Raw genomic sequence first — 19,391 nt, 5'->3', positions numbered from 1 at the left:
GGTCTTAAAAGTGACCATCCAAAAATAGTAAAAAAATAAAATAAAAGAAACTAAAAGATTGTTATTATGGTATTAATATATTATTAATTATGTTATAGTAACCTTTACCACACAAACGTTTTTTAACAATTCTTTTGAATAACGTAATACTTTTGTTTTGAACATTTTCTGGGATCCTGTTGTAAAAGCATATACATCACCCCACAAAAGACTTGTTAACTCGACTTAGTCGAGTAGTAGGCATTATAAGCTATGTCTGTTCCTAGTGTTAACATTATGGTTATGACAGTTTCTGGCAAATTCACTTATGTGTCTATGAACATACATTACATTATCAAGAATTAAAACATTATCAATAGTTGTGTCTTCCCAAGTTTGCTTAACGGCCATGTTAATCGTGTGTATGTGTGCGTGCGTCGATTCGGATGAAGTTAAAATACTGTTCCACCATTCAGCTTTCCTATACTCAGATCGATATCTATGTGCGATTGATTTTATTTGACTCAAATGCGTAAAGGTGCTTGAATGGAATTTATGTTATTCTTGTTCACACAGTGGACAGGAACATAATGGAATTCGTTACTGTGATAATTCAAACGCGGTCGTCACCGCGTTTGAATTCTACAAACCAGCTATTAATAGTTGTTTTGTGAGGTGCTTCGCTAAATAGCTTAAACCAGTTCTCAGCCGATCGCAGCTCTGATCACTTCAAATTTAAATTATCCTTAAAATAGTCGTAAGAAACGAAATTTTCACGAGTCAAATCAAAGGCCATATAAAATGACCAAATATTTGAGTTTTCTCGTGTTTCGCCTCTACCTAAGAGGCGAAACACGAGAAAACCATCCTCAGGAGATATTATTTTTCAAACTCTGCCAGAGTTTGAAAAAGTTGGAAAACTCAAAACATTTGGATAATTATGGATTTCCGCAAAGTAACGCCTACTTCAATAAATTTATCTAAAATGACACCATTTTGTCAAAACAAGCGACATTCAGATAAAATGTATTCGACCAATTCAAGAAAACTATAAAGTCAGCCATTTAAAATTTGATGGTAAAAATCCCTGGACTAACTGTTACGATGTACAATTATTTCGCATACTTTTAGCCGATACAATATTTTGAGTAGACCCTTTAACCCATATCTATACAGATAAAGGTTGTATGCTCCGTGGTAACAGACAGAGAAATTAATAGTGAACTTCAAGGGTTGTTAGATGTTTCTTCCATTGCTTTGCCCTCAGTAGCCGTAGAACTTATGGCGGGGAGAAGTAGCACGGGGCTATGAACAAGGCTATTTAACTATATATATATATAAATGAATTGCTGTTCGTTAGTCTCGCTAAAACTCCAGAACGGCTGGACCGATTTGGCTAATTGTGGTCTTGAATTATTTGTGGAAAAACAGGGAAGGTTTAAAAGGTGAATAAATATGAAAATGCTCGGAATAAAAAAAACAACAATTTTGTTATTCCTTTGATGTCGTTCAGAAATCAAATTGAAAGAATAGTTTAAAATGAATAACTAATTAGAATCTTTGCATCTTTCTTACTTTCTCTGGAGGTAAGAAACAAACTTAATTTTAACTATAGTTGTTAGAATAACTACAGATGTTAACTATGATGGCAATACAACGTTTGCTGGGGCTGCTAGTAGAATATATAATATTTCATACATTGCTTGAAGGACACAGGTAATCTTTTTTGTATGAAAATAAAAGACGAGACGAACAGGACGTTCAGCTGATGGTAATTCATACGCCCTACCCATTACAATGCAGTGCCACTCAGGAATCTTAAAAACCCAAAAATTCTGAGCGGCACTGCAATTGCGCTCGTCACCTTGAGACATAAGATGTTAAGTCTCATTTGCCACGTAATTTCACTAGCTACGGCGCCCTTCAGACCGAAAACAGTAATGTTTACACATTACTGCTTCACGGCAGAAATAGGCGCCATTACCTAGGTATTGTATGATCGGAATACCTTTCTTATACACATTGTTGGTAATAGATACATGGACTCAAAAATGCATGTACTTTACGTCGCGAATTCGAGTAAAATAATGACTTAACAGTGCGCAGTAATCATCTTCAAACAAATATAAGACTCCCATAAAGTTGTTACTATGTAAAGCCTTCCCCATTAACAATCGGACAAACTGCGGTAGCTTTAATAAACAGTTATGTCCACATGGCTGAGCCCACAACCCACAAACCGGTCAACATTTATCCAAATCACGTCACTTCCTACACCCGCGCTAAGTACTGTGTCGTATTTGAACAGGGACGGACTCGCCCATAACCTTTTGGGGCCCCAATAAACACCATGTAATTTTTTGTTGCTTTTTGCTTCGGATTCGTTCAGGCTGAATTAAAAAGCATAGAGTAAGTGATGCAAAATGTTTACCTATTTTCAAATTATTGCAATTTACATGAACTCTAATTTTTATTTTAAATAAAATACCTACCTTGTTACTCAAAGATAAGCTACTGGTGTAAGATTTCTTTTAAATCTACTTTATTTCTTATAACTGCATACTAAAAATGATATTTCCTCTTTGTATATTAATATAATCTTTTTAAACATTTAATGGATGTGTATAACCTCAAAATACGAAATTTATAATGACAAATTTTCCGAAGGACTGTTTCAGTATTTTCAATAGATAAGATTGGAAAAAAACCCTATTGGTGGTGGAATAATAGGGCCTCACTGATTTCGAATCCGTCCCTGCACATCATTACTATGTTCAAACACTCAAGCATTGGTTACTGGACGTTGCGTGGATTGTTAGCGACCACTTCAACGTCCCGTTACCCATAGTTTACTTTGTAGCCCTTGTACACACTGTCTACTTGCTTATGATTATCGCCGATATCGCCGGCACTTGGCTAATGTTTCGGTACTATAGCTAAATTTTATCGGTAATTAGGCAGAGAAAAGGAAGAAGAAGGTTCGATTACGTGTCACTTGATTAGTGATTGATTGCTACTTGGTTAGTGAGTGGTCAAATTCAAATTCAATTATTTCTATTCAAAATCACTTATTGAACGTCAAAAACTACCACCCATTCAAAATTGACTGCCTCAGACCTGAGAAGAACGGGCGCAAGAAACTCAGCGGGCTTTTTTTATATTAAAATATGTTACAATGTAATATCGTTGAATAAACATTTATAATTAAAGAACATGAGGGTGTTCGCTTCATTCCCAGTCTGTGGTGTCCTTAACAAAATCGTTTATGCTTATTACTAACCTTTCGCACACAAACGTTTTTAAACACTTCTTTTAAATTTCGTAACAGATTTGTTTTGTACATTTTCTGAGATCATATTATAGAAGCATATACATCGCCCAATAAAGGACTTACTAACTCGAATATAATTATCACTTCTGTCTCTATATTATACTACTTGAAAAATTTGACAAAAAACAGGTTACAAATACCAGTGGCAGGCTCCTTTGTACAGGATGCCGGCTAGATTATGGGTACCACAACGGCGCCTATTTCTGCAGTGAAGCAGTAATGTGTAAGCATTACTGTGTTTCTGTCTGAAGGGCGCCGTAGCTAGTGTAATTACTGGGCAAAAGAGACTTAACATCTTATGTCTCAAGTTGACGAGCGCAATTGTAGTGCCACTCAGCTTTTAGGTTTTTCAAGAATCCTGAGCGGCACTGCATTATAATGGGCAGGGCGTATTAATTACCATCAGTTGAACGTCCTGCTCGTCTCGTCCCGTATTGGTACAAAAAAAATCTGTATGTGCGGATATGACGCAACAGTTTTTTTATGGAAGACTCCTCTTCAGACAGACGAGCGTACGGGTCACCTGATGTTAAGTGATCACCGCCGCCCACATTCTCTTGCAACACCAGAGGAATCACAAAGGCATTGTCGCCCTTTAAGGAAAGTGTACGCGCATTTTTTGAAGGTACCCATGTCGTATCGTCCCGGAAACACCGCACATGGAAGCTCATTCCATAGCTTTGTTGTACGTGAATGAAAGTTCCTTGAAAACCGCACAATACAATAACAAAAGAATTAAATTGAGTGTTTCATGAGTAAATTAATTATAACAATAACAATGAAAAATTGTCAACACTGCTGAAAAACACCTGTGTTAACAAACCTTAAAGTCATAACCACAGCAAAATAATGTCAGTGTTTGATATTTATTTTAAGTTTATTTGCAGAGATGTATGTTTCTAGGTCCCACGTAATGGAGGATCAGCTACATTAAATCAGTTGGATCACGAAATTCATTTGTTTTTGAAGTTATAGCTACTTCGCTACTTCTTGTGACACGTGAGGGAAAACTTTTACCAGTGTGAGGCTCCTTTGCACAGGATGCCGACTAGATTATGGGTACCACAACGGCGCCTATTTCTGCCGTGAAGCAGTAATGTGTAAGCATTACTGTGTTTCGGTCTGAAGGGCACCGTAGCTAGTGAAATTACTGGGCAAATGAGACTTAACATATTATGTCTCAAGGTGACGAGCGCAGTTGTAGTACCGCTCAGAATTTTTGGGGTTTATCTAGAATCCTGAGCGGCACTTCACTGTAATGGGCAGGGCGTATCAATTACCATCAGCTGGACGTCCTGCTCGACTCGTCTCTTATTTTCATAAAAAAAAACTTATCCGAGTGAATTCAAATTCGACACCCAGACTTTAGCTGGTCAACTAGACCATTTGTATCATACTTCAGCTACCATAAGCCTCTTGTAACTCATATTATGTCTACTGAACCACAACCAATTGAATAAATTTCAATGTAGTTGTAAAATTTAAAATTTCCCGATGGCCTTCCCTTCAGCGCCCTTCCACGTGTCGGGGAAGGGCGCTGGTGTGAACGCGACTTGCGTCGACACTCTGGCTCCTTCTCATGTCTAAGTTACGTCAGTTGGTACTGGGGCTGCTGCTTCCACTACCAAAGACAGCAAGCGTGGCAAATATGTCGGTCTTACATCTTTGTGCCGTTTGGTGTTGCGACACTAGGCCAATGGGGCCCAGATGCGCGGAGAATGTACAAAGTACTATCATCTTGCCTCACTAGAGGTACTAGTAACCGTACTAGTAGCTTAGCTATCCAACGCGGAAATGCTGCCAGTATTCTTGTTACACTTCCCCGTAATGATAGTTTAAATTTAATGTAATCATAGTATTGTAAATAATATAAGTATTCATTTCTAATTGTATAAAAATAATTTAATGATATTCAAATAAACGATTACTTAACTAGATTATGCGGTATAGTAATATTTTCATTGTTTGTATTTAATACCATCTTTATTACATTATTGTTCTTTCTACAAACGTAAAATAGTATAGAAATGATTTGAGTTTTCTTTAGTGTTAATTCCGCCAATATTTATCTTTAAACGTCAGTCTCGTGACAGATTTTGGCGAGACACCACGTCCTGAGGATGCCTCGTGTAGAGGCGAAACACGTGTCGAATTGTTTAAAGACAAATATTGGCGGAATTAAAACTAAAGAAAACTCTAATCATTTGTATAATTATGGATTTTCAAATTTCCGCAAACTATCGCCTACTTCAATAAATTTTCTTAAAATATTATGTCAAATTTTGTTTTGCTATGCCAAGGAAGTAAAACTTCTTGCGTGAGTACATAAGTAGGTACTCACTTTTACACTACACACTATTTTTATTATAAACTAAAATAATATAGAACTGTATTGGCCATGCGAATATTTTGCATGCATTAAACCTTAGATCATTATTACATCTGGATAGACTGTGAGAGCGTTGAAAACATCGAAAAAAAATTGAGGTTGACAGTTAACCTATATTTTGAGAATTGCACGCACTTACACAAAGTGACGTACAAATCGCGAGTGTAAGACGTAGCTTTGTCACGCACACTAAAGTAATAAATCTGGCCTGTTTTCATCGGTTGTCTAGCAGCAAGAGGCTCTATCTAGACGTTTTAATTTTAATACGTTTAATAATATCTAGACGGTGCTTCCTAACATCGTATACAAGCATAACTCGACTCAACAATACAACAAACTAGTTTATTATGACAACGAGTTAGAACTGTTAATTTTCCATCATCATCTTAAGTTGATGAATTAAGGTTTGTTGGTCCTAAACTTTTTTTTTAATTAATTAAGTTAAGGCTTGGTCTTCGCTGGGCTGCAACTAGATACCGCACTACCTACGAATAATAGCGTTTTTATTACGGCAACTATTAGATGCTTGTGTGCGTGGCATCTTGACACTCAATGGCATTTTTCAAATTTTGTAACACACGCTTCGTGTTATTATGCACTAGAGGACGTTGTTTTGTCGTATAAATTATATATGTAAACCTTCCTTGAGCTTCAACGAATCTATTACAAAAGATTTCATTGAGATCGTTCGAATAGTTTAGGAGTTATTAGGGAACATACAAACATACATTCTCTTTTATAGATATAGATTGAAATTAATAAAATATAGTCAATATCAGTAAATAATAAAGTCACACATTGTTCGAGACTGGCTCGAGTACGCCCATTTGGGCGTAGTTTTAGTTGCCGCACTTGCGACTACACTTGCGGTATCTAGTTGCAGCGCAGCGGAGACCAATCCAAAATCTAAGTTTATTTATCACATCACAAAATTCACACAACTTAGCTTATAATAGTACAATTTACTTCTATTAACGAACTTACAATATTTAATTAATTATTTATTTATAATAATATGGTATTTGGTTGTGTGTGTGTGTGTGTGTGTGTGTGTGTGTGTGAATTACTTTTAATTTAAATCCTTTAGATTTTTATGTACAGTCCTTCTAAAACAACGTTTACTGTTATTAAAAAAATCACAAGTTAAATTGTTTATTATAGTTGCATAGAGTGCGACAGATTACCGAATTTTCATAATGATTGGTGTGACTCAAAGAGGATGTAAATACTACGTAATTAGAGGTGGGACTGCCTAAGTAAAAATTGAAAATTAGTTTAGTATGAAACGTGCAGTGATTTGACATAAGTTTGAAATAGTAGTAATGACAGTATTGCGATTGGCCACGAAGTATAATCCGGCTAAGTCTTAAAGCGAATAATTGCTTAAAAATAAAGTGTATTTCCGCTATCTCCGTTTTTAAAAAGGCATAAAAGGCATTTATTTTCTCAAAATTGATTCCTTTAGAATTCTTTTTGATGTCATTTCTAATAACTACTAGATACTACTACCGCTTCGGAAACAAATGGCGCTCTGAGAGAGAAGAAGCGGCGCAAGAAACTCTCCCAGCATTCTTTTTATGCGCTCTTTACAATAAAAATATACAAAATTGTACAGTCATTTCTATCGCTATAAAATAATCACAATCTAGTCCCAGGCTGTCCGATCATTTTGATATTCAGCAGTGGAGTAATAGGATTTACGACAGAGCTATATTTAAATTTATTTATAGATAATGCCTGAATAGTGGCTGGGACTTTATTGTAGAAGTGTATACATTTACCCTTAAAGCTATTATGTATCTTATGAAGCCTACTAGAATTAGTTACAAGCAATCCCTTATTTCTAGTGTTATAATAATGAAAATCACTATTAAGAGCAAAAAGGTGACGATTTTTGTGGACGTATATTAAATTTTCATAAATTTTGACAAGATTATAGCCGTCATCTATCAATGACTGCACGTTGAATACAATCGAGTGAATCGCTTTTTTCTTAGAGAGTTTCGCTAGGCTGGTGTGAATCAGCGGGAATAGAGACGTGTGAGAACTGACGGCACTCGTAAGAGAGATACAGAGCGTTAAACTAAAAAAAAAAAAAAAAATCTAACGAGAAATTTACTGTTTTGTAAACGCATCAAAATAAATATATTACAATTGAATTCTTTGTATTATTTATACTATAGTGGACACGTTTTAAAATGGTCGTATAAATTTGCTTAAGGTGACGGGTTAGCAGAAAACACGCAAACAAGGTGTTTTTAGACAAGTTTAGTGGTGAAAATGTAGCATTTGGAGCTATGAACACTACTTAATCCTGTTACACATACCCTTAAGTCTTATTTGTAGGTTGCTAATGCTTGCTGTTGGTTATAGTTAACACTCCACAGCCTTTTTGAACTACCACTTTTCTTTGCAGTTAAACAAGTTTTTTGGCATGGCGTGACGCATTTTTAGTACCACTCTCAGAAAAGTTATTCGAATAGGTTATACGTTTTTTTTGTAGGTGCATTTATTCAAATTAGTAATGAATAACGAGGATTTTAAGCATAAAAACTGTTAGAACCTGTTAAAATTTTGAAAAAATTTTCTTTGTTACATAGATGGCGGGCCGGCAGCCGGCGGCAGCTCAAGGTCGCTGGCATTTAGTGTCGCCTTAAAGTAACTATTCCAAGCGGACGAAGTCGCGAGTAAAAGCTAGTAGAGAATAAATACAGCTGAACAGAACATACCTATAGACTTCAGGACCGTGAAGAACTTCCCGGACTTGGTCTGTTCCAACTCAATGAGGAGTAACTGAAGCTCACTCTCAACTGAGGCATCAGTCACTTGGCGACATCGCAGCCAGGCGAGGACATCACGAGCTTCCTGATAATAATACAAAAATACACTAAGCCTTGAGGTAATAAATGCAGAAAAAATTGCGCCGTTACATCTCTCTAAGAACGTCATATTATTTAAAAAAAAAATAAAGCGGGCTTTTTCAATTAATATGAGCGGTCAATTTACTGTTGTTTAAACTTAGTCTGGCCATAAATACTGTTACAATTAAAAATAAAGAAAATATTACATTTAAATTTGGAATCTGATCTTTTTATAATATGATTGTTCATACTTCATTGAGTTTTCATCATCTCATTTTAGCGCCAATACATTGTACAATATTTTGCGATATTAAAATGGAGGGGGGTGACAAAGAGAACCGAATCGCTGTGACTGTATTACAATAAGTAGGTATAGAGTCAAATGCAATTTTGAAAACTCTACATACGCTTGGTATTAATAAAATGTTTGTAGTATGTGCAATTATTTATATGATGAATATGGATGTTTGTTTCCGAGTCATAGATTTTTATATGTATTTATGTATGTTTAAATAAGTATATTGTATTTAATATATCGTTGTCTTGTACCCATAGTACAGTATATGCCTAGTTTGGGGCAAGATAATTTGTGTAGGAGTGTGTCAATATTATTATTGTTACTATTTAATCAATTAGTTTACCTTTAATATAATTCCACTTTCATATAATACTGGAAACCCAAGCGCCGGTAGCTATTTCGGTCAACGGATCAGCCTAGCCATCCTTTTTTTAAATTAATTATATATATTATACTAGCTGACTCGACAGACGTTGTACTGTGCAAAATAAATAAAATACTGTTTTTTTTTTATGAATTGTCAATAATATTTCATAAAATCAATAATTATTTTATAAAATATGCTCCCTGTTGTAATAATGAAATTGTTTCACGGCAGAACTGTCAAACCGTGCATCAATAAATTTTCTCATAGAAAGAATGTCCATACAAAACAAATAATAAAAATAAAAATAATTATTGGGGACGTTATGAGAAAAGAAGAGGTCCGAAGCACCCGCAACCGGCGAGCATGTATGAAAAGAGTAATGAATGTAGAGGAAGCGCGTGAGGTTTGTAAAGATAGAAGCAAATGGCATTCTATTGTCTCTGCCTACCCCGACGGGAACAAGGCGTGATATGTGTGTGTGTGTGTGTGTGTGTGTAAAAATAATTATGGCTCCCAAATCGAAATAAAAACTATCATATCTCTCAAGTTGGACTAAACTGCACTCCATGAAGTAATCCCCATTAAAATCCGTTCATTAGTTTAGGAGTCCATGTCGGACAAACAACGTGTCACGTAATTTATATATATTAAGATAATAAATATGAATATATTATATCGTGACATGGATGCTAGTTTTTCAGTCAGAATAATAAAATGATGCCTAGCTATCCATCGTGGAAATGCTGCCAGTATTCTTGGTACGCATCCCCGAAACGATGGTTTTAATTCAATGTTATCATAATATTGTAAATATAGTTATAAGATTTGTTTTGTTTGAATAAAAGAAATGTATATTCCACTATTATTTGTTGCAAAGGTTCGGTGCATTTCTGGGTAATTGAGAGATTGATGAAGAAGATCCTTATTTTAGCAGTATGACACAGAGTGCCACTTGGGTATGTCAGTAACAAACAAAAATCTAAACTTAGATCTAATGAGTTTAAATAGAATTAAATCAAATCAAAATCACTTTATTCATGTAGTTCGCGGAAATGATACTTATAAATGTCAAAAAGTTATATTTTATTATTGAATTTACCGCCACTTCGTACAGGGTTGAGCTAACGAGAAGACGTGGCAAGAAACTCATTGGACTTTTCATCGTTTTACATATCATTTCAATTACAATATAATACTGTTTGTCCCCCTATTCCATAAAAAAAAATATGTAAAGTGATGCAACTAAAATGCTCAAACATGAAATATTCAATGCCTTACACGAGTAAGTCAAAAAGTAAATTAATACAAAACAAAAGTTATTGAGTACATTTTGCGAGCATTTTATAACCGATTATAAAAAAAAATCACTTTTAAGAATCTAATAAGATAATTTGAACTGCAAAAGGTCCTATTGCAGTTCCTAAACTTAATGTCTACTGAAAAAAAGAATGCTGGTAGAGTTTCTTGGGCCGCTTCTTCTCTCTCAAAGCGTCATTTGTTTTCGAAGCGGTAGTAGTATCTAGTATATTTTTTTTTATAATAATAAGGGACGAGACGAGCAGAACGTTCAGCTGATGGTAATTGATACGTCCTGCCCATTACAATGTCGTGCCGCTCAGGATTCTTGAAATACCGAAAAATTCTGAGCGGCACTACAATTGCGCTCGTCACCTTGAGACATAAGATGTTAAGTCTTATTTGCCCAGTAATTTCACTAGCTACGGCGCCCTTCAGACCGAAACACAGTAATGCTTACACATTACTGCTTCACGGCAGAAATAGGCGCCGTTGTGGTATCCATAATCTAGCCGGCTTCCTGTGCAAAGGAGCCTCCAACTGGTATAGTATATTAAAAAATAGAAATGACATCAAAAACAGTTCTCACCTCGACTTTTCCAGTTTTCAGCAGATACGACGGCGTCTCTGGCATCGCCGCGAAGACCAGCAAATGTATCAACGGCACAGAGAGACAGATCCACAGCGTCGCCTGATAGCTCAGATACTCGCCGATGATGTAGACCACCAGGTTCCCGAAGTTTTGCGACAGCACTACCAAGCTGCCCAGGGTGCCTCGAATGGAGTCTTCACTGATCTCTTTAATGTACAGCGGGGTCACGACGTAGGAACCGCTGACTCCAAGACCGATGATGGCTCTGGCAGTGATTAAAGCCCAGGTTTCTGTTGAGTAAAGCTTCAGGCCCCAGCAGATCTGGAGAAAAAGATTTTTATTGGAGTGAAAACTTCATAAACTCGCGTCAGGACACGTGACCTGATTGAAAATTCGTAAGACGTCGTTGAAATTATGAATACTAATAATAATAATAATGTTGACACACTTTTACACAAATTATCTTGCCCCAAATTAGGCATATAGCCTGTTTTATGGGTTGCAAGACAACGATATATTTAATACAATATACTTACTTAAACATACATAAATACATATAAACATGCATGACTCGGAAACAAACATTCACATTTATCATATAAATGCTTTCCTACCGGGATTCGTACCCGGGACCTCTAACTTAGTAGGTAGGATCGGCCATATAGGCTTTATGAATGAAACGTATTTTTAACTTTTTAATATAAAATAATTGTAATAGTTCTGAAGTGTTAAATTTTTTATGTCATATAAATTGTCATTTTTGCGTAGCGCAATAAATAAATATTGTATTTAACCACATAAATGCTAGTACTTTTATAATGAAAAATAAAGCAATTCGTCCGAAACTACTCCCTAATCATTCCAAGTTTACACTTCTGCCGGAACTTCCGGAATGCAACCCGTATCTTTTAGCTGATTTAAATTCGAATTCAATTATTGTTATTAGAAATATGCAAATACATTCTATACATAATTAAACAATACACATCGTCTTAAAACAAAACCGAAATATGGAACATTCCACAAATGACACCATTATAAGCTTTGACTGCTATATCTATACATTGCCACATTATCTCCAGTTGTTTAAAATATTCTTGTTAAAGAAGCAGCAATGTAAATCATTTATTCAGTTCCGGTTTCATTCGGACAGTGACAATGGACACACGACTAAGGAGAAAAGTGTGCTTACATACTACACTTTTGCCGTTCCGCGTAGACATAGTCTACTGTGGTAGAGTCCAGTGATTATAAAAGAATAGAAAATACAGTGTTTGGACAGGAAGATGTTTCAACAAATAAAAATGTAATATCCACGTAGAGCTATTGTAAGCGAGAGTATATAAATAGGTTATTGACATGGAAATTAAGCATTTATAATAAATCCAATAGGTTATAGCGTTAATATTTAAATACCACACATTTACAACCGTTTCAAGTCATTTAAAGTAATAAAAAGGTGTGACATGTCGTTAGATTTAAATAATACTTAGATATCAGAGATAATATAAACTAGTATTTTAATTAAATTTTAAATTTGACAAGATCTTTTTAAAAGCTCTACTTTGCGGTCTGTCTGTTTATCACCGACCTTTTATATTTATTTCCGATCCTATACAAATTACTTATGCCCCTGTGAATTTTTTGCATTCAATAAATAGTCACACTGAAAGATTCGAACTAATCGAATAATAAATAGCGCATCCTAACATCGTCTATGTGATGCGATGCAACAATTGAACAGAGAGAAGAACACAGATTGAGAGAGAATTACTTGTTACTGTAACTGATATAACTAAATCATAGATATTTTAAACGTTTAGATAGAGCCTCTGCTCTGTTAGGCAATGCATGACAACAAGCCAGGTTGAATAATTTGTGTTGTATGACGGCTACTCTAACACTCGCGACACGTCAGGCACTTTGTTTAAGTGTTCGTTATTTGGTGAAAATAGAGGGTAGCATTTCGGCGCTAATTTTTTCGACGTGTTCACAGCTGTCACAGTCTATCTAATATGTTATTCTACGCTAGTATATTGTGTCTTATGTGTATGTTAGTATAGTGTATAAGTGTAGGTTAAAACAATAAAAAAATATAAATTAAATATAATGTTATTGAATAGGCATCAACAGTAGTGGATGTAAGTATCAAACTTCACCAGTGGGAGGCTACTTTGCACAGGAAGCCGGCTAGATTATGGGTATCACAACGGCGCCTATTTCTGCCGTGAAGCAGTAATATGTAAACATTACTGTGTTTCGGTCTGAACGGTGCCGTAGCTAGTGAAATTACTGGACAAATGAGACTTAACATCTGATGTCTCAAGGTGACGAGCGCAATTGTAGTGCCGCTCAGAATTTTTGGGGCTTTCAAGAATCCTGAGCGGCACTGCATTGTAATGGGTACGGCGTATCAATTACCATCAGCTGAACGTCTTGCTCGTCTAGTCCCTTATTTAAAAAAAAACTTATTTCTACACACTCAAAATTAAATAGTAAATAAATAAAGTTATGAAGCCTTACATAACATCAACATTATGAAAATAACATAGTCCATAACTAGAAATAATGTGCGAAGCCCGTGATTACCGAAAGGAGAAAGTTTATTGTTTACAGTATTTTTGCACATCTGGGCGCTTTATTTTAAATTTGTGCGAAAACTACATTATTAACTCATCTTTTTTTTCAATTTCGTAATAATATTTGAGTTGCTTATCAAATTGATATACGAATCATTGCTCTCGGTCTAATAGTTTAAGAGCTATTGTTGATCAAATAGATCCCTTTACTTGTGAAACTTTCAATACAGTGTTGTGTTGGTGTCTTCTGCACTGACCAACAAAATACTGAGTTAGTTCCTTTTAGCAGGGAATCACGCTCATACTGTTATTTATATTTATTTATTTTTAATTTATTATAATATTCGTTACGTTATTTAATTTAGTATTTTAAGATTTTAATTAATATTGTAAATTATTGTGTTTTTGTGTGAGTGTTTTTGATTGCTAATAAAGTGTTTCTATTTCTAAAGAGATTCGCTTTAAATGAATTATTTTAAAGAAGAAGAAAACAAATAAACTTTGTGTGAGAGAGGGAAGACGTGTTTAAACTGTCTTTCATCCACCGTTGTTCTTTGTGAGGCATAATGGGCAGACGTTATAGTTAAATCAAATCAAATCAAAATCAAACACTTTATTCATTTAGGTCTAAGACTTACACTTATGTAAGTCAGAAGTTTTCTTGTCTTTTTACATTTATCACCACTCGCAAAAGGTTGAGATTAAATGAGAAGAAGAGGCAAGAATCTCATTGCCGCTATTTTACATCAACATTTACAGCTTCATCGTTTTACAAATCATTTCAACTACAATATACTTAGTCTGGCCATAAATACTGTTACTATTAAAAATAAACAAAATATTACATTTGAATTTGGAATCTGTCATTTTTATATGATTGTTCATTGGGTTTTCTCATTTTGGCGCCAATAAATAGTGCAATATTTTGCGATATTAAAATAGAGTGTGAATTTTGGGAATTTTTGAAAACTCTCCATACGCTTGGTATTAGTAAAATCTTAGTGTGCCGGGCTATTAATGGGTACAATGAGAACTCCTCTATTTCTGACAGTAAAATATCTGGCCGTCCACGTAATGTTCGTACGAAAAATGTGGTAAATGCAGTAAGGGAAAGAATTCGAACAAATACTGTCCGAAAGCAATAGATTTTATCTCGGGAGATGAAGAAAGCACCTAGAACCATGTCGCGTATTTTAAAAGATGACTTAGGATTTGCAGCCTATAAGAGACGTACTGGTCATTTCTCAACTGATAATTTAAAAAAGAATAGGATGGTAAAATCGGAACAACTACTGAAGCGGTATGCAAAGGGAGGTCACAGAAAATTTTTGTTGACAGATGAGTAAATTTTTACAATTGATCAACATTTCAACAAACAAAATGACCCTATTTATGCTCAAAGCTCTAAGGAAGCTTCCCAATTAGTCGACAGAGTGCAACGAGGGCATTATCCAACTTCAGTGATGCTTTGTTGGGGTATTAGCTATGAAGGAGTGACTCAGCCATACTTTTGTGAAAAAGGTATCAAAACATCGGCACAAGTGTGTCAAGATTGCTTGAGAAGGTAGTGAAGCTTCTTAACAACACCATGTTCAATAATCAAGAATGGTCCTTCCAGTAAGACTCGGCGCCGGGTCATAAAGCTCGTTGGACTTCATCAGAGCTGAAGATTAGCCGTCGTCTAGTCCCAAACTTAATCCGCTGGATTATGATTTATGGTCAGTTTTATAGAGTACGGCTTGCTCTAAGCGCCATGATAATCTGGAGTCCCTAAAACAATCTACCATTGGCAGTTAAGAATTTCAACATGGAAAGAGTACGTGCTTCTATTGATAACTGGCCTCAACGTTTAAAGGACTGTATTGCCGCCAATGGAGACCACTTCGAATAAGCTTTCTATATTTTAAATTGTTTTATATTTATATATTAAACTAACACACTGTAAAAGTAATAAATGTTATTTGCAAAACAAGTTTCCTTTTCTTTGTTTCAGTATTTATGGCAAGACTATGTAAATAAAGTGATGCAACAATAATACTGTCTAGTGACTCTTAAAGCTGTAAATGTTGAAAAGAATCAGCAATAAAATCAACAATTGCTGTTTTAAATCAGTAGAAAAATATTTACAATGAATTCGTTACATAAATTTACATTTTTTCTATAAACAAGGTAACAATATACTTTATATTTGTGTGGAAATATAGTTATTTTTTTTTTCATTTTTAATATGACAATAAGGGACGAGACGAGCAGGACGTTCAGCTGATGGTAAATTAATTTTGCGGATAAAATTTCGTAAAATCAGTTCTTAGCTGACCTGTACTCTGCGAAAGGAATATTCCGACCAAATTTCAAGTCTCTCCTAATGGTTCCAGAGATATTGTGATAAGTCAATATATATAGATGGAAATCTTTTATATATATTACAATAAAGATTTTTTTATGAAAATAAGGGTCGAGACGAGCAGGACGTTCAGCTCAGGGTAATTGATCTGCCCTGCCCATTACAATGCAGTACCTACCACTAAGAATTCTTGATAAAACCAAAAATTCTGAGCGGCACTACAACTGCGCTCGTCGACTTGAGACATACGATGTTAAGTCTCATTTGCCCAGTAATTTCACTAGCTACGGCACCCTTCAGACTGAAACACAGTAATGCTTACACATTACTGCTTCACGGCAGATAAAGCCACCGTTGTAGTACGCATAATAAAGGAGCCTCCCATTGGTAATTGTTGTTATAGAAATTCGACTACAGATTACTCTGAATAGAACAAAATATTTGAAGGCATACAACGAAATATAGTCATATAGGTACAAGGTTTTCGCTGTAAGCAAAGCGTACTTTAATACGTATAAAAAAACCGGAGAAATGCGAATCGTCTCGACCACCGAGGGTTCGGTACATAATATGAGGTACTTTCATTTTAACAAGGAAAAATGTTTCTTTTTTCATTGTCCGTCATAAATCGAAAACATAATAAAAATTTGTTTAAGCTTGTGCCAATGAACCTCTTTCATATCCTGAATAACACGGTTTGAAAAAAAAAGATTTCAGGTGCTCTTGGGCGTCACGGGTTATCCTGCCTAAAATCAGCAGGCCGTATCAGTCGTCACGCCAGCATTAAGGCGACACGAAATGCCAGCGACCTTGAGCGATATGAGTTCACGGCTACCGGCCCGCCATCTATGTAACAAAGCCAATATTTTCAAAATTCTTGCGGGGGAAACAGTTTATATGCTTACAATCCTCGTTAATCACTACTAATATGAATAAATGAACCTACACAAAAAAGTACAAGCTAGAAGAATAGCATTTCTGAGAGTTGTACTAAAATAATCCTTATAATTTGGATGTATAAAATTATAGTTTTTAGTAATAGTAAACACATATTGTAGTAGTATTACTTAACTTACAATAATAAATGAAGGTAACGCTGTGCATACCTATAAGTTAGATATACAAATATAAATATAAGAAATTTTATATTATAAGTAGTCATAATATTAATTGTGTGTCTAGTTGGTAAGCCTTTTCTAATAAATAAATAAATAAATAAATAAATAATGCGCTTTGCCATGCCAAAAAACTTGTTTAACTGCAAGGAAAAGTGGTAGTTCAAAAAGGCTCTGGAGTGTTAAATATAACCAACAGCAAGCATTAGCAACCTACAAATAAGACTTAAGGATATGTGTAACAGGTTTAAGGCGAGGTTTTCCCAACACTTTAGGCACAAAACACTCGAACGTATTTATCTATAGCTCTAGATATATACGTTCGACACGGGAATGGCTGAGACACTAGCCGAGCGAAGCGGGTCAACGAACCCACCCCGGAAGGACCGCGTAATATTTTATAAAAATGGTTGCGCAAGAGTACGAATTGTTGTGATATTTTTATGCATTTTGAAGTGAAACTTCTTTAGGCGCATGAGGGTATTTTTTTTACAAATGAAACGGAAAAGAACGTCACAGAAGTATGAGACGTTTTTGTTCAAGGGAGAGAGCGATTGACACCGATTGAGGAAGAGTATTTCTTACTCTCGAGCTTCCCTAGTAGGCCTGTATCGTGCAGGTTTAGCGCGCGGCCGCTAGTAAGTAGAACATCTTCCCTACTAGCCGTGAATCGTGCAGGTTTTGTTTTTAATTCCAAGATCGCCGCCGCGCAAAATTATGATTACAACATTATGGGGATCGTATCCGAGGTTCTGGAGGGTGCAGAGAACGATTTTGGGATAATTTTTGAAATCAAAGATGGCCGACGCTCAAAATTATGATGACAACATTATGGGTATCGTATCCGAGGTTCTGGAGGGTGCAGAGAACGATTTTGTGATCATTTTTGAAATCCAAGATGACCGCCGCTCAAATATTTGATTACAACATTATGGGTATCGTATCCGCGGTTCTCGAGGGTGCAGAGAAGGATTTTGTGATCATTTTTGAAATCCAAGATCGCCGCCGCTCAAAATTATGATGACAACATTATGGGTATCGTATCCGAGGTTCTGGAGGGTGCAGAGAACGATTTTGTGATCATTTTTGAAATCCAAGATGACCGCCGCTCAAAATTTTGATTACAACATTATGGGTACCGTATCCGAGGTTCGCGAGGGTGCAGAGAACGATTTTGTGATCATTTTTGAAATCCAAGATGGCTGCCGCGCAAAATTATGATTACAGCATTATGGGTATCGAATCCGAGGTTCTCGAGGGTGCAGAGAACGATTCTGTGATCATTTTTTTTTGCTTTTATGGAAAATTAAGTGATCACCGCCGCCCACAATCTCTTGCAACACCAGAGGAATCACAGGAGCGTTGCCGGCCTTTAAGGAAGGTGTACGCGCTTTTTTTGAAGGTACCCATGTCGTATCGTCCCTGAAACACCGCACAAGAAAGCTCATTCCACAGCTTTGTAGTACGTGGAAGAAAGCTCCTTGAAAACCGCACTGTGGAGGACTGCCACACATCCAGACGGTGAGGATGATATCCTGACTTGTGGCGTGTCGTGCGAAGGTGGAATTCGGCGGCAGGAATCAGGTTACCCAGCTCTTCGGAACACTCCCCGTGATAAAGCAATACTCCATGTGTGGCCGGACCTGCGCTTTGTAGAGCGCTAGTATGTGGGCCGGCTTGAAGTATTGCCGTGCTCTATTAATGACGCCCAGTTTCTTTGAAACCAATTTGGCTGTGCCTTCCAGATGACCACGAAATTGGCAATCGCTCGAGATTTCGAGACCCAGTATTTCGATACTAGGCGAGGCTTTGAGGCAAGTGTTGTCAAAGAGCGGTGACCCGTGACACGACAAATGGGGTTTTTTTAGTGTTAAACGCGCAAACTTGTCTTCTGGGGGTTAAATTTGACAAGGTTCAATTTTCCCCATTCCGCGACCTTCTCAAGAGAGGACTCGATAGAAGACAAAAGTTTCTCCCGGCACTGGTCGACGATTTCCCGAGAGAGACCTGCATGGCCCGTGTATACGGCATCACCAGTGCTGTCATCCGCATAGCAATGAATGTTGGAGGTGTCCAACATATCATTGATATGCAGAAGAAACAGCGTGGGAGACAGCACACAGCCTAGGGGCACTCCAGCATTCACGGGCTTCGGGTTCGAGCAATATCCGTCGACAACGACCTGTATGCTGCACCCAGTGAGGAAGCTGGAGGTCCACTTGCACAGGCTCTCGGGAAGC

General features: G+C 36.3%; 1 protein-coding gene across 1 annotated transcript in view; it reads right to left on the bottom strand.

Moving 5' to 3' along the window:
• The window catches only part of LOC126967643 (facilitated trehalose transporter Tret1-like), a 70,114-nt gene that overhangs the window by 12,212 nt on the left and 38,511 nt on the right, over window positions 1-19,391 (bottom strand). Inside the window, exons 3-4 of the mRNA XM_050812212.1 lie at window positions 11,111-11,434; window positions 8,429-8,564 (exon numbers count right to left, since the gene is read on the bottom strand). Coding sequence (XP_050668169.1) covers window positions 8,429-8,564; window positions 11,111-11,434 — 460 coding nt within the window. The remainder of the gene's footprint in view (window positions 1-8,428; window positions 8,565-11,110; window positions 11,435-19,391) is intronic.

The sequence above is a fragment of the Leptidea sinapis genome, chromosome 13 (assembly GCF_905404315.1).
Source record: "Leptidea sinapis chromosome 13, ilLepSina1.1, whole genome shotgun sequence".
NCBI classification, from domain to species: Eukaryota; Metazoa; Arthropoda; class Insecta; order Lepidoptera; family Pieridae; genus Leptidea; species Leptidea sinapis.
The sequence above is the reverse complement of the archived record's forward strand: the minus strand, read 5'-3'. Positions and strand labels throughout refer to the sequence as shown.